This window comes from Aureobasidium pullulans (assembly GCF_000721785.1).
Source record: "Aureobasidium pullulans EXF-150 unplaced genomic scaffold scaffold_7, whole genome shotgun sequence".
Lineage (NCBI taxonomy): Eukaryota > Fungi > Ascomycota > Dothideomycetes > Dothideales > Saccotheciaceae > Aureobasidium > Aureobasidium pullulans.
Window position 1 is genome coordinate 927,322 of NW_021941027.1, and position 25,734 is coordinate 953,055.

The 25,734-nt window shown below is 48.4% G+C and overlaps 8 protein-coding genes across 8 annotated transcripts; 6 read left to right on the top strand and 2 right to left on the bottom strand.

Annotated features, from left to right (window-relative positions):
* Positions 1 to 5,876: 5,876 nt before the first annotated feature.
* On the top strand, positions 5,877 to 7,222 carry M438DRAFT_404996 (uncharacterized protein; the record flags this gene model as incomplete). The annotated part of the gene is made up of 4 exons (XM_029909757.1): positions 5,877 to 5,976; positions 6,025 to 6,101; positions 6,154 to 6,889; positions 6,939 to 7,222. 4 exons carry the CDS (start codon positions 5,877 to 5,879, stop codon positions 7,199 to 7,201), a joined length of 1,176 nt encoding a protein of 391 aa, XP_029761767.1. The 3' UTR covers positions 7,202 to 7,222.
* Positions 7,223 to 7,554: 332 nt separating this feature from the next.
* On the top strand, positions 7,555 to 9,857 carry M438DRAFT_344877 (PLP-dependent transferase). Its single transcript, XM_029905322.1, has 5 exons — positions 7,555 to 7,834; positions 7,889 to 7,989; positions 8,060 to 8,564; positions 8,618 to 9,106; positions 9,160 to 9,857. The coding sequence occupies exons 1-5, from the start codon at positions 7,637 to 7,639 to the stop codon at positions 9,358 to 9,360; spliced, it is 1,494 nt and encodes a 497-aa protein (XP_029761768.1). The 5' UTR covers positions 7,555 to 7,636; the 3' UTR covers positions 9,361 to 9,857.
* Positions 9,858 to 10,778: 921 nt separating this feature from the next.
* On the bottom strand, positions 10,779 to 12,618 carry M438DRAFT_373954 (uncharacterized protein; the record flags this gene model as incomplete). The annotated part of the gene is made up of 5 exons (XM_029908462.1): positions 10,779 to 11,482; positions 11,539 to 12,033; positions 12,095 to 12,241; positions 12,295 to 12,431; positions 12,479 to 12,618. The coding sequence occupies 5 exons, from the start codon at positions 12,616 to 12,618 to the stop codon at positions 10,779 to 10,781; spliced, it is 1,623 nt and encodes a 540-aa protein (XP_029761769.1).
* An 896-nt stretch (positions 12,619 to 13,514) lies between these two features.
* Positions 13,515 to 15,459, top strand: M438DRAFT_334465 (uncharacterized protein; the record flags this gene model as incomplete). The annotated part of the gene is made up of 2 exons (XM_029903712.1): positions 13,515 to 15,050; positions 15,112 to 15,459. The coding sequence occupies 2 exons, from the start codon at positions 13,515 to 13,517 to the stop codon at positions 15,457 to 15,459; spliced, it is 1,884 nt and encodes a 627-aa protein (XP_029761770.1).
* Positions 15,460 to 17,019: 1,560 nt separating this feature from the next.
* On the top strand, positions 17,020 to 17,466 carry M438DRAFT_257430 (uncharacterized protein; the record flags this gene model as incomplete). The annotated part of the gene is made up of 1 exon (XM_029899730.1): positions 17,020 to 17,466. A coding segment is annotated over one exon (447 nt), but the record flags the coding sequence as incomplete, so codon positions are not given.
* Positions 17,467 to 18,700: 1,234 nt separating this feature from the next.
* On the bottom strand, positions 18,701 to 19,585 carry M438DRAFT_198213 (uncharacterized protein). Its single transcript, XM_029899321.1, has 3 exons — positions 19,135 to 19,585; positions 18,870 to 19,079; positions 18,701 to 18,809 (listed from the first exon to the last, which is right to left on the bottom strand). Exons 1-2 carry the CDS (start codon positions 19,342 to 19,344, stop codon positions 18,891 to 18,893), a joined length of 399 nt encoding a protein of 132 aa, XP_029761772.1. The 5' UTR covers positions 19,345 to 19,585; the 3' UTR covers positions 18,701 to 18,809; positions 18,870 to 18,890.
* Positions 19,586 to 20,434, top strand: M438DRAFT_198212 (uncharacterized protein). Its single transcript, XM_029899320.1, has one exon. It carries the CDS (start codon positions 19,828 to 19,830, stop codon positions 20,284 to 20,286), a length of 459 nt encoding a protein of 152 aa, XP_029761773.1. The 5' UTR covers positions 19,586 to 19,827; the 3' UTR covers positions 20,287 to 20,434.
* Positions 20,435 to 22,379: 1,945 nt separating this feature from the next.
* Positions 22,380 to 23,485, top strand: M438DRAFT_364653 (uncharacterized protein; the record flags this gene model as incomplete). The annotated part of the gene is made up of 3 exons (XM_029907744.1): positions 22,380 to 22,775; positions 22,845 to 22,879; positions 23,227 to 23,485. 3 exons carry the CDS (start codon positions 22,380 to 22,382, stop codon positions 23,483 to 23,485), a joined length of 690 nt encoding a protein of 229 aa, XP_029761774.1.
* Between the last annotated feature and the right edge of the window lie 2,249 nt (positions 23,486 to 25,734).

Consider the following 25,734-nt stretch of genomic DNA (forward strand, 5'->3'; position numbering starts at 1 on the left):
ACTCATTTAGAGTAGGCGACGCATTAGGCTCTAAACGATGTTAGTATTAGGAATTTATTTATTAGGAGCTAGGTACCTTATTAAATCTTATAATTAGAGCTTAATATATAGGAGCTTAATGCGCTCGACGAGATGCTAGTTACGCTCGGAGGGCTAGTCGGAGGGGTAGGGTAGCCTTAACTAGTCGATAGTAGCGAGGCATTAGAATAGCGATAGGTCTGCTTATAATTATCGACGAACTTAGTTAGTTCCTCTAGCACTACTATTCTTAGACTACTTTACTTAATAACACGCGCTAACTGCCTATTAGATGAATTAAATAGTAGTCGTAGGTTCTAGTAGTCCTACTTAAGCGATACCTTAGCTCGATCGAGGCCGCTAGACTACTCTAGGTAGGCGAATTTTACCCTATCCTAGAACGACTCCTAATTTGCTATAGTATTAAGCTCGACAGGAATAGGAGACACTTAACGGACTATTAGAGTAGCGAGGACTAGTGCTAGAGCGGTCTATTACTCTTACCCTTACGGTTAACCGACGTAGAAGTAGTTAATAGTCGCTAGGGTAGATAGCGATGTTTAGGTCGATATCTAAGTAGGTCTCGACCGCTTTTAAAGCTCTACCTCGTGCTAGAGATGACGACGTATTATTAGCTGTCTTATCTCTCTATTAGGTCGTTTAAGTGTGCTTCGACCGGCCCTAATAGAGTCTCTCTACTTTATAGTAACGTCGAAGAGGACCTCGTAATAATGTCCCTTATAAATAAGACATACTAGTCCTCGGCGCGCGAAGATATAGTAATAGTTAGGGGTAGGGCATTACTAGTGCTATATAATAGAGTCCTAGAATAAGGCGCGCTCTTCGAAGTAAGTATTAGTCTATAGCTTAGAACGTTTAGAGCGACGGCGACGAGGTTAGGCAGCATTTAGAGTCGAAGGAGGTGCAACTAATGCTACTACTAAGGACGCTACTACTTCGTACGAAGGAGGTAGTTCTAGCTCTAGCTCGCTACCGTTAGAAGTCCATATAGACTCGATTATAATAGACAAATCTTTTATGCTACTACTAGCATTATGTCGAATAAGGTCCATTACCTTCTGCTAGCGCTTACCGGCGCCTTTAATACGTGCTAGAGTAACTGCCTTAGTCTAACGGATGCCGCGAGCACCGGTTAATGTAAGCAATGCTCGGATCTTCTAAGGCAAGTAGTTATATATGTTCTTAGCCCTTAACTAAGGGATAATAGTAGCATCTATCTCTTTAAGAACCGTAGCCTATAGCTTCTTAGTATTAACGATGTCGGTGTCGTCCTTAGAGACCTTTTAGTAGACCTAGCGGCTCTCGAATTAAAGCTTAAAAGTAATAGGAGCTAGAATCGGAGGAGGCGGTAGCGACGATATCTAAGAAGGTCTAAAGTTAGTATTTTGCTATACTCTGTTCGAGGGGCCCTTCTTCTTAGTATTAGTAAGTACCTTACAAATTTTGGTTGCTATATTAGCAGTAGTTAACCTTAAGGTAGTAGTACGATGTCTAACGACTAGTTTAACGGACCGCTTTATAGGCAACTTTAAGACGGCGAGTGCTTATTTTCCTGCCTTTCTTAACGTACTTATTGTTCTAGTTTTTCCTAACGTGTTTAGTACATCTACGAGGACCTTCCTACTTTTTTTTAGAGTTATTAGAGGTAGTTATAGTTATTAGGTAGATGTTTTGCATTTATTGTTTACCTTACGAGGGGTCGACTTTACGGGCGCGTTAGCATTAATAAGTCGAACTAGAGCAACACTACGCGTAGAACGACTCGGTCTTATAGAAGGGCCTTCCTTAACGTCCTCTATAGGCTCCTTCTCGAAGGTAACCTTCTTGCTAGTGCGTATAGAGACTAGTGTTATAAATAGAGAGGGGGGGGCGTCTAAGAGGTTAGATTCGGCTACGGGTGTCGTTCGAGCTTCTAAGGCGGATCGCGCGCGCGTACGAGGTCCGGTATTATTAATAACGTTAAGGATAGTTTAAGCATCTTAAGAAGTAGTTATATTAGTAATTATAACAGTTTAATTTAATGTGGTAGTAGAGTTGTATAGCTAATAAGAAGATAGAAGGCTCCCTAGAGGATTAACTTTAAAGCTAACGCGCTTAAATTCCTACGACTAATGTTAGCGAGAATAAGTATCTTTTAGTGACGTTCTACCTCGAGGAAGGCTAAGATAGCTCTGTTTATAGGCTTCCCGTAGCTTTCTAACTAATAGAACAATTAGAACTACGATCTATAGCACTATCCTCGGGCTAGCGACAAGTACACGCACTAAGAGCAGTAGTAAGTGTCCTAAAATCTCTGCCGGCTAAGGAAAGGGATAAGGAACTAGCAGATACGGACGAACCTCGTACATGCATTTCGCCGATAATCGCTAGCTAACTAGGAGTTTAAAAAGAGCGGAGGAATAACACCGATTGTCGAAAGGATTGTATAGGGTTACTTTCCTAAAGAGTAGACATGCATATACTATACTTTTAAAATCCCGTAAGCTCCTACGTTTGTTTACGACTTGCGTGTATGTAATCCTAACACACCTCTCGATATCTAATCTCTAGCTAGCCTTGTCGCTAGAGAGGTCTATAAATGAAACCAACTTTGAAATAAATCTTTAAAACTGACATTTTGAGCTCTAATATTTTAACTATTGCTTTGAAATTACATTGAAATCATAGATTTAAATGTTTCAGTGTTTTAAAGGTGTTTTAACTGCTAAAAATGGTCCGATTTGACCTCGTCGTCGTAGTATAGAGAATTGAGAGCAGGGTAAACCTGTTAGTAACTAAGTCGACTCTAGGTTAAGTGCGCTGCTCGTAGGCTAGCGCTACGCTCGGCGGACTGCTAGCGAAGCCTTGCTAGGCATAACGCGCAAATTTTACACGAACACGACGCGAAGCTAGCCTATCGGAGTAACAGATCTTATCTCCGAGATAAGATCTAACTAATTAGAGCCTTAGGATCCGTCGCACTTAGCAACTAACACCCGAGCGTTACTAGCTACTTGTCGCTACGCGCGCATTAACTCCTAAACTTCTTTATACTAACCTAACTACCTCTTAAAAAACGCTTAATTCTAGACATTAATCCTCGCTTACTTCTGTAATCTTCTAACACTCTAATACGTATAAGAGGTCTTTCCTATTGCATTTCTTACACCCTTTTCTCCCCTTTCGCGTCCTTAAACCCTCTATTTCTACTATATAATGGACTAGATACAAGCGCTAATGGTAGCTAGTTAAGACTTAGAATTTCCCGAATCTTAGTTAGATCCCTCTCTTTAATGCCTTAACAACTAACTCTCTCGCGCTAGTAAGGCTAGTAAGTAGCAGTTATTGCTTCGTTATAGCACTCGCAATGGAGGTAAGAGAAAGACTATTATTCTATAGGCCGAGTATTAGAACTCTAAGGGTAACACCGAGTCTATATATGCTACATCTAAGTACGAAGAATCTAACCCCGAACCCCTTCCTTTACTACCTGCTAAACGTTAAAAGAAGACACTACCTACCTCTCGTATAGCTCCCGCGCCTACACTACCTATACTACCTACATCTAAGCCTTCTTAGACCGCACCCGAGACCCTACCCGATACTATCGAGACCCCCTCTAAGACTAGTAGTTCTACGTAGTTAACCGATATTCTTCGACCTTAAGTAAGCTTCCGTAGGTAACCGAAAGAGCGTGTTATAAAGGGCGATAGTAAGGAATTGTTTAGCTATTTAAGACCTCCTCGTAGTAGCGAACTAGAGAAGAAAAAGACTAAGCGGATATAGTATTGCGCCCGTTGTTCTAAGAATACTACTAACTACTAACAGATTAGAGACTACCTCGAGGGACATAGTATTAAGCTTTCGACATTACTAGAGCCTATTGTCGGTCCTATCGACAAGCTACTTAGTAGTAAGAAGCTATAGAAACAAGCAGAGATGGCCTTACAAAATTAGCTCCGGAACCTAGTCGATTCTAATGCTGCTAATGAGCTTCTTGTTACTCTTATTACTCGCAACCACTTGCCCTTCCGCTTTATTAAGTATCTAGAGTTCTATCAACTAATTGCTATGTTTAACCTAGCTACTACTAACCTCCTCGTTAAGAGTCATACTAGTGTTACTAGGCACATCGAGCGACTCTATTATCTTTAGTAGGACTAGCTTAGACGGTCTATTACGTAGTCTAAGTTATAGATCTACTTCACCGCTAATAGTTAGACGTCTAACTACGGTAGTTTAGAACTACTCGTAATAACTAGCAGATAGGTTAGACCTAATAGTACGTTAAGTAAAGCACTCCTAAACATATATAACTTACCTAATGGTTATGCCGGCAAGCTCACTGCGCCTTGTCTCTTTAAAACCATCTAGTCCTTAGGCATTAAGAACCCTAGCTATATTACCTCTAACAATGCTACCTATAACGACACTATAATGGCAGAGCTTTTAAAGCTCCTCGAGGGCATCGATATTAACTAGGATCCTGTTTAATATAGGACTCGCTGTTTCGGTCATTAGAACAACCTTATCCTCTAAGCCTTTTAGAACTACGTAATAGAGGAAGCAATTAAAGAGGCTAAGCAGTAGAATCTAGATGATGTCGCCTTAGTCATCGCACGCAAGGATACCGGTTAGGTAGCAGATTAGTTAGTTCGCTTACTTAAGTGCTTAATGAAGACTATTAAAAGCACCCGTCGCCTTACGCAGAAGTTTAAGCTGCTTACTAGCCTTGTTCCTATTACTAACAATTCCACGCGGTAGAATAGCTATTACCGTATGTTTGAGCGTGCGCTAGCATACTATAAGACCCTCTCTAAGTAGCAATGGAAATACCTAGAACTTAGGAAATTTGCGCTTCATAAGGAGGACTAGCTAGTTATCTAAAAGACATACGACTTTTTGAAGCAGTTCCTCGTGCTTACTAAAGAGACTAAGGGCGATAAATCGACACTTAAGTAGGTTAGTCTAATGATGCGCATTACTTAGCTCTTGCTAACTATTATAGGTCATCATTATAATGGACTACCTCCGAGTCCATTACGATAAAGTAACTATTAAGCACGCTAGCAACACCCCCTTCCTTACCGCTCTATAGTTAAGTCGTTATGTCTACGAGTCTTAGTACGCTATAAACGACCGAACACCCGCATACTAGTCTACGATCCTCCTTTATCCGTCCTATCGAGCAGCATACGTAGACTACTACTAGCCTAATGACTAGGTCGACAAGGCAGTTAAGGCCGTAAGATCCCTCTATAAGACCTAGTATTATAAGGCACCTCTGCCCGCACCTGCTTCGAGTTCCCCTTAGGTTAAACAATGTTTTAAGAGTTAGAAGGAGTCGATTACACTAGTTAAGAAGGTTACCGATAAGTTCGACCACTTCATTAAGGGCGACCTACTTGCTATCGACAACCCTCTATAATGGTGGCTCGAAGCTTAGTAGTAGCGTTAGTATCTAAACCTCTCTCGGATGGCTATTAATGTCCTATTAGCGAACCCGATGTCTGCTAAGTTAGAGAGGGTATTTAGCAGTTGTCGACGTGCTATACCATGGGATAGAGCTTAGCTGAACTTTAAACATGTCGAGATGGTAGAGTGCCTTAAGAGCTGGAAGAAACACTAGAACTTCGAGGAACTACCGGTCGAGGACGCTGAGTTCATCGATATCGAAGAACTCTGTAGCGACGACGAGGTAGCTGTATAGAGCATTGAAATTGAAATTAAATTTGCTTGAAACTGACATCTAGCTATATCGATTTCAAAGCTCTTGAAATAAACTTGAAATCAGAGCTGATTTCAAGAGGTTTCATTTATGGACCTCTCTGCTTGTCGCTTCTGGTCGTCACAAAGCGATGCAGAACGATGATAGGGATGGCGAACCAGAATGGTCACACATATCTGATCCTCAAGAACAAAAGAGGGTGCAAAATCGGGTCTCACAACGTAACTACAGTATGTATAATCGTGCCGTAAGGGACTACCAGTACTGAATTGCCTTAGGGAGGAGACTCAAAGATCGCATCGCAGAGCTCGAAAGAGAAAGAGCGCAGAATCCGACGTCAAGATTGGTCCGAGAGGTGCGTTGCGTAGTCTTCTGACCAGTCATGTAAAAGTGGTTAAGATCTGTAGGTTCGGCACTCTCTACATGCAGATGGGGAGTATGCCCAGATATCCTCAGCCCAGCCTGTCAGAGCCGCGATCACACATCAGCCTCAATCTATCGTCACACGTCAGGCTCAATCTATTGAGCCTGACCAAATCTCGCCAGCACTGCCAGATCATGCTTCCCGGATCCTACCCCCTCTAGATTTCGAACTAGAAGAGAGCACGCAGTATACGTATCCTTCAGCAGGCTCCACACAAACAATGTCACTGAACATGGACACTCACAATGAGTCGGACAATATCGCCGGATCTTACTTCCCAGATATTGCATACCAAAGACCTATGCTCTCGGCATCCGACAGAGACTTCGAAGGTGGAATCTACAGATATGGCGAGGGTGGCGGCAGTCAAGCTTCCGAAGTTCCTCTCGGATCGACTCAGCCTGTCATTCCGACATCCAGAATACCGGTGAGTAGGCAAGATGGAGCCGAGCGAAGACGTCCGACAAGCAACAGCTTTGGGCATTACGCACTCAGTCCTACAACAGACCTTACCGAGAGCAGCAGAACACAATCAGCGGCAGCCACTCGAATAAACTTTCCCTCAGGTCACGACTTTGCTTGGTCACCTGCACCGCGTCAGCCGATTGTATCCAAAGGCGAGTCCGGCTCTCTTCCTACGCCTCGAGACCCATTAGAAAAACAATTCACCCATATACTACTCAGTATCAAAGAAGCTGGAATCGACAATTTTGACACAGGTGAGTCGTTCACAGAGTACGACCGGAGGAAGCCTGACGATCCACCAAGCGGTACTTCAATATTACACCTCTGCTTTCCGCGACGACTCTCTCGCGCATTGGGCTCGGAAGCGCAGTCGATTTGAACGCCTAGGACCAGTCCTGAAGGAACTTCACGAGAGATCCATGCATTGGCCTGCGGAAGAGTTGAGACAATATCAGGACACTATTCTGGAAATTGCAAGCCAGGTTTGTGATATGAACACAGGCATCGACGGTGATGTGTGTCGAGTGGACACGTCGGTGGCTCAGATGCTGGAGGACGTAATCTAGAATAGTGACTAAGAAATACTGAGTGACTTTCTATTCGTTTGCCGTTATTTCCTAATGATATAGATGATGCGCTAGAGCGTCTTGTGCTGCAAAATATGGTGGCACCTGACTGCACACACTGGATTGAATCTCGGTTGTCAGAACAGGCTTTCTCTGCCATATGTTGTCGCACTTACGTACCGTTTTCGTTGCGTGGTCAGATCTCGGCTCTTCTTCCGGACTATCGTGCCCTTACTCCTTTGATTCCAATAAGACCCACTCCTGTAAAGTAACAGTTGCACCGTCGCGGACCCTGCAATGTACAGTCAGCGCCCACCCACAACCGCTTAGTCAGGCTTTTGTTGATTCTGGCAGAGCCAAACGAGGTCAATCCTCTTCCCCTGTATTTGTCGCAGGCAGCTTCTGTTTCAGTGCTTGCAGTTGAATCAATTCGCCATGGATGTTGTTATGGCATTCTTCAGGAACATCCCGGGCTCAGCCATCTTGGTCGGCTATGTACGCTCCCGGTGCGAAACTGAACCTCTCTTCTTCGCCGTCGAGCTAATGCTCGTCTTTATCTTCCTGAGATATATCTGCGCAAGATCATACTCATACAACCTTAGACAAAGCAATAGCATTTCTTTGACAGAAAGTGTATGTACATGGTTTTCATAGCGCTCGTTTCAGTCTGCGAACTAATTATCGTAGGAGATCGATGAACTGATTGAAGCCTGGACACCAGAGCCACTTACCACGGCTCTGACTCCACTTGAGGAAAACGCTCTCAAGAACTTGCCCATTATCGTTGGGTATGCATCAAGCTCCACGCGCACTTACGCTCACAATCCATGAATACGAATTCTGCTGACGATCACATAGTCCGACAGGTCCAAGATGCATGCTTCAAACCGGCAGGACAGTTACTAATCTGGCTACGTACAATTTCTATGACTTCGCTGGAGATGATCGTATCAAAGAGAATGCTATCAAGGTTCTGCGCAAGTATGGCGTTGGACCTTGCAGTGCTCCGGGTTTCTATGGCACACAGGATCTACACATGGATGTTGAAGCTAAGATTGCTTCCTTTCTGGGCACGGAATCTTGTCTACTCTATTCACAGGCTTTCTCTACGATGTCGAGTATAATCTCCGCCTTTGCGAAAAGAGGCGATGTCATTGTGGCCGATGAGGCGTGCAACTACTCGATCTGCAACGGCCTTCGAATTTCTCGAAGCAAGATCTACTGGTATAGACACAACGACATGGAAGATCTCGCAAGGATTCTGGCAAAGATAGTCAAAGACTCTAAAACAATAAGCAGGAGGTTCATCGTGACCGAGGGTTTGTTCGATATTGTTGGCGATATGGTCCATCTACCTGAAATCGTGAGTGCGGCTGCCTGCATACAACTATCACAATCACTACTAACAGTCTAGAGATCAAACTAAAGCGAGAATACAAATTTCGTTTGATTCTTGATGAATCCAATTCTATTGGAGTCCTCGGTCGAACAGGTCGTGGCGTCACTGAAGCTTACAACGTAGATATATCGCAAGTCGATATCCTGGGGGGCTCACTGTCAGGTCCCTTCGCCGCCGCAGGCGGCTTTTGCGCCAGCTCGCGAGAGGTGGTAGAACACCAACGGATTAACTCGCCTGCCTTTTGCTATTCTTGTGCTTTGCCAGGAATGCTAGCCACGACTGCTGGAGCATCAATCGGTATGCTTCAGGCCCAACCAGAACTCTTATCGGAATGTCGTTCTTTGATCGCCGCTCTAAGGGAACAAATTGCAAAATCTGACTGGGTCATTTCTACGAGCTCACATCTGAATCCCGTTCAAATCCTGGTTTTCAAGACGGATGTCATCAACTCTGAAAAATTAGACATCATAGAACAGGAAGAGCTACTTCAGGCCATCATAAATGAGGTACGAACATCCCCTTGCATGTATGTGACCGAAGTTACTAAGCATGTTCTTAGCTACTCAGTCGTAGAATCCTTATTTCCCGCCTAAAGTGCGTTCCGCCCGTCTTGGATACAACTCTCAAGCATAACGAGTGGTTGCATCGACCTGCACTTAAAGTCAGTGTCATGACCGGCTTATCCAAGAGAGAAGTATTTAAGGCTGGGTTAGCTATTCGACAAGTGATCAGCAAGATCATGAGACAGAAGCAGAATTGATCCTAGGGTTCGTGATAGAAAGCAACAGCGGTCTCAGCAATAGTCGCTCTGTCTGCCGGACTAGGACGCAGCCGGTCTACAGTATGGACTTGAGTATTGAGCCTGTTTGTGTCATAATTAGCTATAACGAACAGAGCCTTAACAGCTTGTAGCAGCTCGGACACCACTGCTAATGAGAAAATCGAGATGAACATGTGTTGTTTTCTGTGGCCGAACTAACCCAGACCACTGGTGTCAGTCTCGCCGAACAGCGATGCCGCGCTCGTGCCCGACCCTTCCAGAACAGCTTTGATAATCGTCTCCGGTTTCTACTTCCTAGTGCTTGAAAACTCCTGCGGTGTGATGATCTGCTGTCTACAACAATTTTTGGCGGTCTCTGATACATCGGAGCCGCATGAAAGTTTTCTGCCAGGAGAATTACAAGACAATAAATTGCCATGCCGAACATCCGTAAGACCGGCCGGAGAAGAAAATGATTTACTGGAATGTTGAACGCGTATCAGCTTTGTAACATGCAGACTGTGGCTCATGTAGCAAGCTGGTAGATAATCTGCTTTCAATGTATCTATCTTTGTTGAATCTGTGATCATAGAAATGTACAATCATGTTCGAAACAGCATCTCATCCAGTGAAAGTCCGTCGAACTAGATGACCGCTCTCTATCATCAACAACGCCACCATGCTCATAAGAATACTGCAATTCCACGTGGTTGAACACAAGAGACCAAACGCCACTTCCTTGCTCAGAAGCGGCTATAGACACACTTTCTGTATTTGTCTTCATGGACCACACAGAAGTCGTTCTGAACCAGTACATTGAGACTGTGACACGAGACCAAACATACTTGGCTCACAACAAGAACAAAAGCAAGAACAAGAAGTCTTCCGTGACTTTACAAGGCAGCACATGAGCCGTGTACGACACCGATAGTAACGCAACAGGTCGCGGATACTGCGGTATGGCCCTGTCACTCCTAGCCCCACGTTGCGAGCAGGTAGATGCCTGTGCCATGACTCCGTTGACACGAAGGGCGTATTAATGTATGATATGATAGAGAAAGCAGGGAGCCCTTTACGCGTCGGTCGCGACAAGGTAGACACTCTGTTTGCCCCTGATTTACAGCTCAGTGATTGTGATCTTCATGCTGCAGGTCCAGTGTGTGGAGAATGGCGAGAGATTTACAGCCCGGTGTGCGACGGCAGCGACAAAACAGACCCTCTAGCTTCCACCACGGCTCGGTTATTATAGTCTTTGTGCCACAGGTCCGATATCCCAGAAGACAAACGGACGTTTGCACAATGGAGGTGCTGGGGAGCCCGGTACGCGACAGTTGCATCGGAGTCTGTTGCATAAGAAGCAACGAATGATCTTGAGTCTACAAGCTTAGGTTCTGTAGATGGCCTTGAGTGTAACAGCGTTAGCCGGTCGAACCATTCGAATTTCTAGACCTCTCTAGAGTATCTCGTAGGGATATATGAGCCGCGCTTGGCACTTCGAGAGTATCTCGACGCTCCGGGTTTGTGATGCCCGAAGGTCCAGATGTCAGCGGCGAGGGTGGATCTTGACTGTCAATGGTCCTCGCTCCTTCTGAATCTGACCGCGGACGCCGCTGTGGCAGGTCTTGCACAAAGGGACTTGACATCCGGATGTCAGAACTACGACTAGCAGATCTCGACAAAGGTCTATATCGCTTCTCTGTGACTCCGAGCTCTGGATTGCGTTCATCTTCACCCGGTACTTTTGGGTAATCACTGGCGTCTCGTCTGAACGTGGTGTTGTCGAATTGACCATGACCAGGAGTGCCCATATAATCAGCGATTGTCGTCATGAACTTGGCAACTTTCCGTCGACCTCCTCTGTCGGTCAAAACGGTACTGGCCATGCTACGTCGAGTTGTGACGGGCACAAGATCTGTAGACTTTGTCTTTTGGTGGTTGAGGGCATCACTATTAGGTGTGACGCTACCTTGGCCAGACAAAATGGAGATGGAATTAGTGTCAGTACCTTCAGGAGGCTGCACGGAGTCGGAGTCACTCTCGGGAACGGCTGTCGCTTTGGTGATGTTGACAATCAGAGACCCCATAACGGCCAATCCGGTACCGACGATTGGTGCCCACTGGCCTTTGTTGGTCAGTCAATTTATTTGTCTCTGAAGATTTGCAGAAGGAGAAACTCACCAATACTTTGAATCGGCTCAGTCTGGTACCTGACTTGTGGGCTGAAGAGATTGATCTCACCAAGAATCAGAATGACCACTACCGCAACACCGAATAACGGAGCCTCGATGACGTTCAAGAATCGTTTGATGAGGTTGTTGATGTCCTTGACTCTTCTTTCTTCCGGATCCTTTTCTGCCTCGGCGCCTGACCGTGATCTCCAATTGATCTCGAGAATTTTGTTCCACATGGAGATGAGCGACAAAATAGCCGGAATGCAGCAAGCAGCACAGAGAAGTGTCACTGTCCCAAAGGTCAACCGACTCGGAGCAGGTATGACAAAAATGTTGCTTGCGGCATCTTTACGCATCGGCGAGAACGGGCCGTCTTGTTCATTGCATGTCAAACCACAAGTGTTTCCACGATTGAGGTTTGCGATGGTCAAGGGACCTGCAACATCTGAATGGCAGATCCGTGTCTTTGTGCGGAAGAACTCAACAGCCAGGCTGAGCAAACCTTCATAATAAATTTAGCATTTCTGAACGCTTAAAGCGTGTAAAAACCGGTTCTCGCTTACCAGAAAGAATGAGGCCTGTCCACAGGAAGATGATGTTTCGACCGGGATCGAGAAAGTATGTTCGCGAGTTCTTCACGGTTGCTGGAGCGGCCAAAATTCCTAGGGAGCATAGTTGGAATGCTCCATATATGTCCATGTCTACAGCGTCTGAAGTTCGGCTTTAGCTAAATGAGTCATGTTGGTCGAACATGTTCACTTACTGTCGTTATGCAGAGCAGCAAGTGTGATGCCATGTAAAGCAGCGACCGCTGGGAACAGTAGCACTGCTGCAAGACATGCATTCTTTATCCAATCTGTCTTCTTACCGAAAACACACAACACAACAAGAACATAATATCTGAGTTTGTTAGTGGCATGCTATCACGAGATTACGACGACGCTTACAAGACTCTTGAACCTGGCCCGTACTGACCCGATACAGGCCAGGCACACACAACACGCAGTCCAGGACTTGTGCCATTCGCTGCCGTGATGTTTCGAGAGAGCAGCTCTCCAATCGGGAATGACGGCGAGATAGGTGGCATGTCAAGGTCGATTTCGTCGCCGAAGGAAGGCCGGGGGCAGTGGTTGAATGTCGGATAAATGCTTCGTCTGCAAAGAATGGTCACCGAACTTTCAAAAATTCAATGTTATCCACCAAGAAACGTCCAAGGTAAAGAAACTTGGGTTTTGCAGAAAGGCCAACTCCCATCTTCAAATGCGGCACTGCGCCTTCGAAACGTGCCAGAATCCCTCGGGTACATAGGCTGCTGGTGGCTGCCTTATTTGGCTGGGAAGGAACAGGGTCCTCTTGGTCCTTGGGTGCAGCAAGGCGACGCTGAGGCGGGGTCGACGATCTTGACCGGTTGTCTGCAAAGATTGCTGTCGATTAAACCATCTTCTGGGAAGGGGCGCTCGAGGTGTCTTAGACGACCGCCTGCCTAATAAGCATAAAGAGGCTTGCATGCACTTTTTGTCACACGGACGCTCAGCCCCTTTCGTTTGCACCACAACACGTCCGGTATATCTGGTTTCGCGTCGCACTGATCAATGCCTTCGCGACGACATAATCAGGGCTAGACGACCGCCGAATATACAGATCCTCAAGAGTGTTACGCTCGAAGGCACGACGGCCGCAAAATGGCGGAAGATCTAGACACCGGCAAGATCAGAGAATGGCGGTCAATCGTCACACTCATTGTGTTTCTGTTGACCAGTGAGTCCGCACCTCGCCACCATCGCGTACCAACACAATTCTGATCGGAGAACAGATATTGTGGTTTTATTTCCCTTCAAAGTTTCGATATACATACCACGAGTATGTTACAATGCTATACTGGACGCGCTGAGTGCCTGTCGCATAATTGCGCCGCGGCGGCATGAAGATTCGCGACACGGCAGTGTTGACAGAGCCTCAAAATTTGTGCGGATGAATTTCTCAATGAGTTTTTCGACAGCACCTTTGATCGCAGATTTATTCTTGTTGGCCATTTCAGCCATTGGACGTCAAGAAGTACACGATGGAACTGTTGGGGCAGACAACATCAGCCCTATTGACATTATGGTATTCTTCCTAACGCTGGCATACATTGCCATTTCAATTGATGCTTCTGGCCTCATCAGATGGCTCGCTTTTAAAGTGCTGCAGAAAGGTGGTAAAGTTGGACACTTGCTCTTCTTCTATCTCTACACATTCTTCTTCGCTTTGGGGACCTTCGTCGGAAACGATCCAATCATTCTATCTGGCACGGCTTTCCTGGCATATATGACAAGAGTTTCTAGCAACATCGATCATCCTAGAGCATGGATGTATTCACAGTTCGCGATTGCGAATATCGCTTCGGCTATCCTGGTCTCATCCAACCCAACGAATCTGGTACTTGCAGGAGCCTTCCAGATCAAATTCATTGTTTACACCGCAAACATGATTGTACCGGTCGTGGTCACTGCCATAGTGCTATTTCCGTTCTTATTGTACGTGGTCTTTGCGAGCCCTCAACTCATCCCGCTTTCCATTGAGATGGAGACACTATCAGAGGAAGCCAAAAACAAGAAGCCGGTCAATCCCAACATTCCCCAAGCTAAGGGCAAGAAGGCCGGAGAAGATGAAGATGAGTCCTTGGAGAATAAGGAGCTTGCACTTGCGGAAATTATGAATCCTTTCTTGGATAAGGGAGGTGCTACCTTTGGAGCAGTCGTGATGGCAGTCGCACTCATCACACTTCTGGGCATCAACGCTGCCAGCTCAATTATCGGCGAGCACCCCGTCTTCTGGATCACTCTGCCAGCTGCTTTCATCATGTTTTGTTGGGATGTCGGTTTCGGATGGAAACATCGCAAAGAGACTCGCGACATCGCGAAAAGAAGACAGGCCGAATTCAAGCAAGCCCAAGATGAGCGCGCCAACAGTGTGAGACAGAGTAATGGCTTGTTCCAAACACCAGGTGCTTCAAGCTCCTTCGTTCATGTAGTGCCGCCTACGCCGGATGTCCCAGGCTCCGAAAAAAGTATTCGATCCATGACGAACGCCAGCCCACCTGGAGAAGCTTCGATGCAAGGCGGGCCAGCACATCACAAAGCACGGCAATATTCGTCCTCCCAACTTTCGCTCACGCTACCGGAAACAAACTACTCGCATACCAAGAAGCTAGACGCCGCTTTGGATCGGGCAGTGGATGAAGAGAAAGTCAGATACACCGAGGACGACGATATGTATGAGCAACACGAAACTTTCGTATCCTTTGTCGCATCTGAGTATCGATGGCTACAGGAGACATTCCCCACCGTAATGGCAGTCTTGAGTCATTTGCCTTTCAAGCTTGTGCCGTTCGCACTTTCCATGTTTGTGCTCATCCAAGGCCTTGTTACCAAAGGTTGGGTACCTGTGTTTGCTTATGGCTGGGACCATTGGGTAACAAAGACCGGAACTGTTGGTGCCATCGGTGGTATGGGGTTCCTTGGCGTTGTTCTTTGCAACGTGAGTATAGACCCCCAGCCTCCGAATTCTACATTTTCAAAACTGACACACATAATCGTAGTTCGCCGGAACCAACATTGGTACAACCATCTTGCTTTCCCGAGTGATCCAAGCTTGGCAGCAGATTCATATCAACAACGGCATACCCATCACGGATCGCACTTTCTGGGCGACTGTCTATGCTATGGCCTTAGGTGTTAACTATGGAGCATTCAGCACAGCATTCAGTGCATCGTTGGCCGGACTTCTATGGCGAGACATCTTGGCTCGCAAGCATATCCATGTCAGACGGCTGGACTTTGCACGGGAGAACATTCCCATCATCGCGACTTCTATGGCCGTTGGCTGTGCGGTACTAATTGGCGAGGTTTACATCATGAGAGACAATTCTCCGTACAAACTTGGGTGATAATCTAATTATCATAATCATGTCACGATGGAAACAAGTTTCTCACCTTCGCCAAGAAAAAGCCTCCACCCAACGCCATTTACTAAATCCGATGTCCACTAGAACTCACTCCTCTCAGCCTCCATATACATAAAATCGCAACCACCTCCAAATGTCCTTCTCTTTCACATCTTCCTGATACTGAAACTTCACTGGACCGAAGTCTACAGACGACGACATGTTGTGCTTGTGCGGCCACTTCCCAAAAGCCGGCACCATACGTCGCTCACCGGGTCCTCGACGATATGAGTGGCTCCTGGCCCAGAGATCCTTATGTCAGGGGCTGGTTCTTTGGACCTCGACATTTGATTTAGAAGTGATTCTTTGTGGGAAGGGTTTGAAGACCATTGACAAACCCTGTTGCAACTTCGTTCTCAAATTACCATAAATCTCGTGGCAAACCAAGTTGGGACCTTGAATCATGCATTCCTCTATATTGAATCTGATAGCTGAACAATTCGATATCTCATCTCGACTGGTGTCAAGTGCAGATTGCACTCAGCTTTCTCAAACAACAACAACAGGCAAGTTTACACGAGCCGAGCTGAACCGGAGATTTTCCGGCACTTTTTGTCTGCGGAGGACCTGGCTGCGCCTGCCGTTTTCCTTCTCACCCCAACATGTCTCAAAGAAGCCATGACTTAGAACCCGACACAAACTGCTCTAGAACACCCGTTGATATCTACTTATACACTGCTGAACGAAGCTGGGACCAGCTTGACGACTCACTCGGATGGCGGCATGACCGACAAGTATCCTCTTGGGGTTTATGCAGTCACGGCGATGCCGGCGACGAGCCATAGGGGGATAGCTTGCATCTTGGAGAGACATGAGTACATCGAACTATGGCAACGGTCCTTCCACGAGCCTTCCTTCTATTTTGGTCTCTGCTCGTGCCCGGAGCACTTTGGACGGCCATCCCGAAGCTGAGATATGAGACTTGATGCAGATTTGGTTATACCATGGCATGGTGGTGGCTTCTAAGTTCGCTCGACCAAGAAGAGTAGTATGCATCCGAGCTTGCGTTATTCAATGTGGTGCTTGAGAAGGCGCAGAGGTGTAAGTATATAAGTCGCCAGAAGCCAGCAAGGTAACCAGTAGCATCTCGAATACTATCATTCATCCTCAACAACAACAGCTTTCTCACATCGTCGCCAATTTTCTCGGCCTCCACTCGCCTCACCTTCTCTTCCTAGCTCGAGATCGATTAACTTTGCCAACATGAATCGAGCAGTAACAGCTCTCGCAGCCCTTGCGGCTTTGACTGGAGCCCAATCGACCCCAACAATTGATGTTGATGCCATTGTTGTCCCTGCGCCCTCGGAAGTCTTTGTCCTTCCTGTGGTATATGTGACCGCGGAGAATGCTCCGGCTGTCACCGCCACAACTCTTACTGGCACAGCGACAGCATCTTCGGACCCACTGGCAGCCAACGTTTTCGATTCAAAAGGAGACGTAGCGGTTGCCCTTTCGTCCGCCTCTGTATTAGCCACCGCCACCACTCCAGATCTTTCCAAGCGCGCTGCTACTTGTGTACCTCAGCCTTCTGGAATCGCCTATTCATCAGTCCCAGATTCTGCAGCTGGATTCGTCGCCGACACATACTACAACAGTCAAGCCGTGTTGGCATCTGTCCCAACCGGCTGGGTCCAATCGTTCGCCGGAATCAATGCTTCAAACTCTGCTGACAAGTACATGGGATTCTCTCTATTGACATCCTACGATCCCAAAGCATGTATGGACAAATGCACTGCTGTATCGGGCTGCAACTCGGTCAACATTTACTTCGAAAGAGATCCGAGCACTTCTGTTGACGCCTCATGCTCGAACCCACCCAGTGTCGTCAATGTGAAGTGCGTGCTGTGGGGAGGTGTAGTGGCTACAGCAAACGCCAACAATTTCGGCCCATTGCGTGGCGATTTCCAAGTTCTGATTGCTGGGAGTGCTGGATACATGAAGTCAGCCTTTGCTGCAGCCCTTGCGGCTCAGCCTTCTGCTACTTCAAGCCTGCCATCGACTGCTACTGATGCTGCAGATAATGTTTACAACATTTATGCCTCCTCAGATTCAACACAAGGTTCTTATACTAACGCTCAGGCCTTGACGTCGTACAAAGACTGTATGGACTTCTGCGATAATGACTCAAAGTGCAATGCTTGGACCTACGTTGGCGGAACCAACGGTCTAGGCCCTGGCAGCTGCTGGCTCAAGAGCAAACTCGGCTCACCTTCCCCCGCTGGCGCAAACGTCGTCTCTGGCTCCAAGAACGGCAAGGTCACCACTACCTACAGCACCACCGACCCTACATCAACTCCCTTCTACATTAAAATCTCAAGATCCGGTACCAGCGCCGATAACAAGTATATCTTCATCTCCAGCGCCAATGGACAAAGCAAGTTGGTCTCCAACCCAGCCGATGCTACCAAATTTGTTGTCAACCAGAGAAACAACTACATGCTTGCTCAAACTGGCAGTGCAGCTGGTTTGGCCTTTGCTCTCGGCCCCACAACTTCGGCTACTTCTCCACTGTACTTTGCGAAGCAAGGTGTTGCTGCTCAGTCCTACTTCAGCTGTGCCGTTCAACCCAATGGAGATGCCGCTTGCAGTGTCAATGGTGTGGGTATTGCTGGCACTGTCTGTGCTGCCGATAACTACAGCAGTATCCAGCTCATCACTGGAGGATGGCCTAGTTCTTGTCTTTGGGTGCTTTGGAGTTTCATCTCGGCTTAGGTTAGTGGTTGGGATATATCTGGCGTTTTTCTATTCTAGAGGTTCTTGTTTCGTTTTGTGCTTCATTCTTCTGCCTATCGTTTCGATCAGCTATGGAAGTTATTGTCTTGAAGCTACCTGTCCTACAAATACTTGATATCTACGTGCTCTCAAAGCCCTATGAGATATCTGATATATCGATTGAATTGCACAAACATATTCGGTTCCCCATGATTGTCCACTGAAAGCTTTGAAAAACTCTAAGATGATATTGCTCTCTTTGGACCTTCCATCTGATATGGAAGGCTTGTTGCCTTTTGATAGCATGTTTGGGGGAGAGTATGGTCGTTGGAGAAGGCCCTTCCTACCAAGCTGCTATGTGCTATATCTTGGGCCCCTAATCAGGTACAACCAGGTAATTCCTTCTTCAACACAACAAGGAGTACATGGTCACATTGCATCACATCATAGCACACAGGACGAATAAAGCAGAGCGGCGAACGGAGATTGATTTATACATGTTTAACGACCCGTGGTCGGATGATTTACGTCCATCAGGACAGGGCTTTCTTTCCCTTCTTCCTCTTCTTCTCCTTGATCTTCTGTACCAACACAGTCAGTAAGGATACCCTTGAAGCACAGCAGGATAGGCTCAAACATACCAGCCTTGGGCTCATTGTGGCTCAGGGGGCTCCGTACACAGTGGTAGGAGGGTTCTCCGGAGTTACCGGATCGCCCTCCTGGCCGACTGCCTGCGAGGGAGGCAGACGGCCACGGAAGCCGGGCACAGGCACTGCCTTGCGAGGGCGAGGTGCCGTGGGAGGAGTGGTGGCCGTGCCCAGGCCGGGAGGTGGGAGGTGAGGCAGGGTGCCCTGTAGTGATCCATAAGTATAAGATCTCACAGCAGCATGGAGAATGGAAGCGTACCTGGCTATGGGCGCTACCCAGACCCCAGAGAGATGACAGGGTGGTGGCCGAAGCCGACCAGAGCCTCCAGAGGTGCTCAGGTGCTGCTTGTGCCCTGAGGCGGCGCAACAAGCGAGCCACCTCGAGGCGGCGGAGGGTCTCTACTCCAGAAAGGAGAGAGGGGCGAGGTCTGCGGGCCCTGTGGGCAGGATGGTTGAGGTGGCGACGCATTGTCGCTGTTTTGGTTCTTGCGAGAGGGGAAAGGAGATCAAGAGCGCGCTGAATTTAGTCAAGGGAGCTGGAAACACGGGCGTGGGCAGCTTCTCCATCGGCCAATGGCGTGGCTTAGGCATCTCATGCTGCTCAATAGCAAGGAGTGAAGACATTGAACTAGCTTATTGATAGAGCGTCACCTTGTGCAAGGTACAGTGAGATAGATGAACAGGGTATCAGGAGCATCATAAACATCTCTATACCAGTGTACAGGGGATTGGATACATCAAAAGGCAAGGTCAAGAGCTGTAGACTCAACTTGTCCACTGAGAGCTGGTGCTATACCATGTTCTTAGAGACTCTCAGTGGACAAACCGGTGCTTACAAACTCAATCTTGCGTTTTGACAGCAGGTTTGAAGGAAGCTCTGGACAACGGAGAACGAGCAGCTTCATTGCTCAGAGCAGCATCACAGTAGGATGCGCTTGTTCACTCCCAGCAGATGAGTTGCGAGGGCGAGCAAGCGGTGACCACGCGCTTAGTAATCGATACACTTGCCAGCAGGTATAAATTCAAAGTCGAGCTCAGCAGTTTCCCTTCTTTTTTTCATCCCTGTCCAGATTGTTGGTTTCTGCTGACAGTGGTTCAGGGTGTGACAGTTTCTTCGAATTCAGTCTGTCCTAGTGACATAATTTTTGCTTTCATAGCTGACAGAGACTATCTCTGTGGGCATACACTTTTTCATCAGTGTCTTCTGGTCTTTGACTGGGAGCTGGAGAAGAATTGGCGTGATTGGTGTTTGCGAATTACACTTGACATCGCATTGACCTCGCAACAGCACCGTTATGCCATGTTTGCCCGCAAGACCAGAGCGTCCCTTGTAGCACATGGAAGGCAGCATGGAGCGAAGCGATGCTGGGTCTCCCATCAAGATCAGAAACCAGGTAAACTCATCGTGTAGATGCCATGACACAGAACTAGCTGGGAGTACTCTAGGATAGATCAGACTCTCCGGCGCAGGTTCTTATAGACGCGGACGACGCAGATGTCCTCTCTAAAGAATCACAGGACATCTGGCGAGGGCCTCTTGTGGTGATTTCTCGACTGGATGACCAATCAATCATGCTGCCATGACCTCTACTGTAGCTAGAATTGCTAGACATGTGCTCACATAGTTGCCGCTAAGGTGATCCTTAGAGACTCGTGATTTGAGCAGCCTGTGAAGTCCTTTAGCAGCATTTGCGAAGCAGTAGTAACCATGAGGATGATGTCTGCAGTGCTCTCAGACTCTGTACTACCAGTTCACTGTCGGCCGGCGGTAGCATCACAGTGTGAAGTGCTGCGCTCAAAGCTTCAGCTTTCATCCCGCGTCTGGGCTGAATTTTGTCATCTTTCCTCCCACCCCACTCCAGAAGACCTCAACAGTTCTCAAGGCCAACGCGAAGGACACTCTTCTCTGCGATGGGCATTGCTTCATGGCCATCATCAAAGCCTGAGCTATCACTTGATGGCAAGACATCACGTGTGCGCGCATGCGCACATGCACCCGGTACGTCTTTCTGGTTTCTTGACGCCTTGACTGCAGCATCTCTACTGACTCAACACACTAGAATCAACAGCAACGTTTCTGGCGCCGCACTGGAGCATGTGTCTGCTCGTGTCAAGATTTGATGCATCATCGCAAGATCTCTTGCACTTGGCCGACTTACTGCATCTGCTTGCGGCTGAACAGCTTCCAAGCGCACGTGCTATGGTCTGCGGCTCAGGTATGTTCCATCGCGCCTTCCTCATGACATTTCTGAGTTGACATTTGAGATCAGCATTCATCGTCGTTGCATCCACGTGCACGCAACTGATAGCCAACAGCACAAGATCCTGGCTGATTACAACGTCATCTGTTGTAGCTCAATCCCTCTTGCGCGTTGGCCGTTTTGCTGGCGACTCAACCAGGTACGCTCTCTCATCAAGCTATGATCAGATCTTGTGCTGACTGACTGGTGAGCACAAGCAGTCGATCTAGTCTGCCCAAGTTGCCAGCAGCTTTTACCGTCTCAACCACCTCGGCTTATAGCCAAGGTCGTCACATGCGCTTCAACCGGGGTTTTCTTCTTGACACACTCCATCCGGAATCCTCAAGCCCACCTTGCTGGCCTGTCAAGCTCGGCTTCGTATGCGCATACTCGACATTCAGTACTTCAAGATGCTCAACTATCTTTCAGTACTTGATAGCATGTTGGCTCTTCGCCTCTCAGTATGTCTTTCTTTGTTCGGACCGATCAAGATCTTGACTAACATTCAATAGTCTTCTCAGGATTTTGGTCTTTACGGTCGGCTCTGATGGGTGTCTGCCAGCTTCTCCCGATGCAGTCCTCAAAGAAATCTTGGACAATCGTTCAGCTCAAGTCCTCTGACGATCCAATCGAGTCGCCTGACACTCATGGATGTGACTCGGCGGTCATAACGCCATCGACAAACGTCTCATCAACGGCTCCTCCGATACAAAGCCGCGAACAAAGAGCGTCACCACTGCAATTGACACTGTCGCTGATATCTCCACCATCGTCGTCGGCTGCTCTCTCACGATCAAACAAGCCGAAAAGCTTCAAGATCTTCTGTTTCGACAAGATCTGGTAGCGACCAAGCTGCCTACCGCGGGTCGACTGTATCTCACCGCCGTTTCTCAAGCAAGTCGTGTTTTCAAGACCAAAGCTTCTACCAACACCACCTATCACAAGCTCAAGAACGAGATCTGCCGCGACATCTCAGCGACTCCGACGTCCGATCCTCGGTCCAGGCAATTGAAGAGGTGGCTGGCCTGGGATCGTTGACACTCTTATACCGGTCGACACCAGCGCATCCGCGAGTCCTCGGTCCAGGCAATTGAAGAGGTGGCTGGCCTGGGACCGTGAGTTGGCGACACCTGTTATCTGCGTCACCACCGGCAGGAGAAGAGTTCACACTCACTACTCAGCAGCCCTTGCCCCAGGCAATAGAAGAGGTAGCCTGGGCCGGGGCGTTCTCCTCCTGCCGGTGTCATCAAAACTCAAGGTTGACATGGACAAGCTGTTTGGCATGGCCGGTTACAAGACCAAGGCCTCCACCAACACCGCCTACCATAAGCTCAAGGCTAAGATCAAGTCTGTCAGCGCCGCCGCCGAGGCTGATGAGGCCGAGGCTGAGGATTCTGCCGTTCCCTCTTCTCCCGTCAAGAAGAGCCGTGGCAAAAAGGCTGTTCCCGTTAAGGCCGAGTCTGATTCCGAGGATGACGACGAGGCCGATGAGATCGCTCCTACCAAGCCTACTGCCTCTGGCAGATCTTCCAGAGTTACCGCCAACAAGCATGCCGCCTTGAAGGCCAAGATGGCTGCCCGTCCTTCGATCGGCCGTGCCACCCGTGCCTCGGCCAGAACTAACAAGGTCGACGTTCAGATGTCCGAGGACTCATCCTGGGTCCAGGCAATAGAAGAGGTGGCTTGGCCCGGGATGGTGCACACTGACCAACACTTCAAGCCATCCTAGGTCCAGGCAATCGAAGAGGTGGCTGGCCTTGGATGGTAGGTCGGTGTGCACCCAGTACAGTCTCTGGCACCGTTTCCACCAACACTGTCCATCTGTGTGTTGGTGCTCGTGGTGCCGGAGGAGGAACAGCGGTGGCTGGCAGGGCAAGGGTAGAGCAAAGAATTGTTTCTCATGGCAACGGCGGTATGACAGCCCGGTAAAAGGGGCGCGCGGCCTCGATTTTTCGTGTGCGCTTGGTACTGCCGGCCAGAGGAACAAGCTCTCCCTTCGCCAAACACGCTCGCAAGGAGAAGGTCAACAGGAAGGAGGCACACCTACCGCCTCCTGACTGCCCGCAGGGATGGCCTGCCGCCTCCTGACTGACTCCTTGTGGGCGTGCCAGTGCTTATAACCCGGTGAAGAAGGCTCAACTGTCGACCAAGGGATCAGCCAGCAAGGGCTCCCCTAACAAGCCTTCAGGTGTAGCAAAATCGAAGAGATATACACCTTTGAAGAAGATGCAGAGCAAGGCTCCTCTTGAAGACACCCCTGTCCGCGCTATGACCAATGGCATGGCAGCCACTGGAGTCAACTCCTCTCCAGTCAAGACCCCGTCAAGAAAGACAGCCGCTGCCACTTCCGACCCCGACCAAAGAGAATGAGCAGCCACGCAAATATGATAGGCGCGAGGAGGATGTCCATGTCGAGCCGAGCGAGACATCCGGCGACACTCTGATCAACGCACCCCCTAGCTTTGACATGGATCGCAACTTAGACCTCCTGGACTGTGGTCCTCGGACCGACGCACTGGACTTCCATAACCAGTCGATGCACAGTCAATGCAACCAAAGCTTCGGCTCCCACCGTCTGGATTTGACGTGGGTCAGTGCTTATAATCCGGTGACGACAAGGAGCAGGCGGTCTTCGACATACGGTACGCCCGTGTCGCCGCCTGCTCCAAAGCAGGACAAGGAGAATCCTCAGTACAGTGACAAGGAGATCCTCAACTTTGCCACACTCATATACGTCAAACCCGGCACAGAAGAGGACGCCAACGGCGTACCTGGCACGATGCCGCCTATCTACACCCCTCGGCCCATTGTAGTAGGGCCTCATTTGCCCTACTATGGCCGACCTGGTTGGCCTCTAAGCCTAGACGTGGCGGACGAGATGATGACTCTGCTAGCTATCAGGGGAAGCCAATGGTCTAAGACACGACCCTTGACAGTTGAACCTCCACCTGGTGCACTGTCCATCAAGAAGAAAGCAAAGTCCGCAAAGGCCATCAAAGTTGAGCAAGAAGACAACGACGACGATTTCACTCTGAAGTCGGTTCGTAAGGTTTCAAGCACGCCGACTGCCTCGCAGAAGAAGAAGAAGGCGCAAAGAAGCCCACCTTGCATCTCGCGCAGCCGAGCGCATACAACCCTATCCGAAATGTCGAGGGTCTGCGCATGCTCTTTGACTCGGGTTACATTCGCAAGCCGGACAGCCCCCGTTGCGCCATGTGGGATGAGTGCATGTTCAGAAAGTTGGAGGTCCAGGGGTTTGTCATCCAGTGCTTACAACCCGATGATATCGAACACCCTCTCGATTGGCAGCATTCTCTGAGCCCTCGGCGCAGATTGAAGCAAATTCGAAAGCGTTCCTGCATTATCGCAGTGCTTCCTGGACAGGCTCCAAAGGCCAAGATCGAACATTTTCGAGCATCCTCTTCATCTACTACAGAATCTCCGAGCTGTCAGTGGAGGTCGTAGCGAGTTCGAAAACGTTTTTGCATCTTCTCGGGAACCACGGTGGGGTTGCGGAGGTTCAGATGAGGGCTCAAGGACAACCACAACAACGTTTTGTCGAAGGAAGCAGATGCTCTCAGCGGAAAACCGAGCATGCTTGAGAATGACGGTGCATCTTTGCAGACTAGATAGATGCAGAGGGAGCAGGAGATAGACTCAGAAGGAACAGGAAGACTGGCATGGAAGGTCCTTCGCCATAGCTAGAGCTTGAATGTCCAAAAAAGACTAACAGCATATCAAACATGCATTCCCTTTGTGATAAGCATGCGTCGTGAAAATGTTCAACGGAAGCGGAGTGTATGCATATGCAAGACCCAGGTCTTTGTTGAGCAACAGCGAAGTCTCCATGGTTTTGTGGAAAAGGGTGGCTTTCGCTCTTTCCCTCGATGACAGCAACAGTACTCGAAGATGGTGACTTCCTCAAAACGTGATTTTCTTCAACTCGTAGGCTTAATTGCGGGACTGACGCCTCGTAAAACCACGAACGTGGCTCTGGCAATCGCAACGACACAACTGCATGCACGCAAGCCACGCAAAAACCGCCTTTTGCTCCTTCTTAGCACTGATGAACGTAGTGCTTCTCACGAGCATTGATTCTCTCGAGGTCGGTGTATTGCAGACTCTTGCCATGCTTTGACGCCTGGGCCAGCGCTGATGCCTCTAGCAAGGACTGCGACTTCCTTCTCTGCTTCGATGGCTGCATCCGAAGAGCTTCTCAGACGATTGATCAGCGTTCCTGCCGTCTTCATCTCGCTCTAGAGGTCATCGCCAAGGTGCACAGAGCGCGAAACGAGGAGTGGGGAGTTGCCTGCGTGAGTTTTGGCCTGCACCTCTCACTCTTTGACGTATTCATCACCACAGCTCAACTCAACGCACACCTTCCAGCTTTGCGTTCATCATCAACAGAGTCTCTCTGACGCATTGATTATCATCAGGTAAGACTCCTTTGCTTCCGACTTGACTTGCTGATGCCGACTGCGCGCAATAGTAGCTTGGTGACCACTCAGAATCATGACTTTACGCCATCTTCTGCTCTGGTTCATCAAGTTTTGATGGGATTCCATGGCGCTTTCCATCAGCTGCCTGCCGGCATTGCTCGCGCTGAGTGCGCTTGGTGG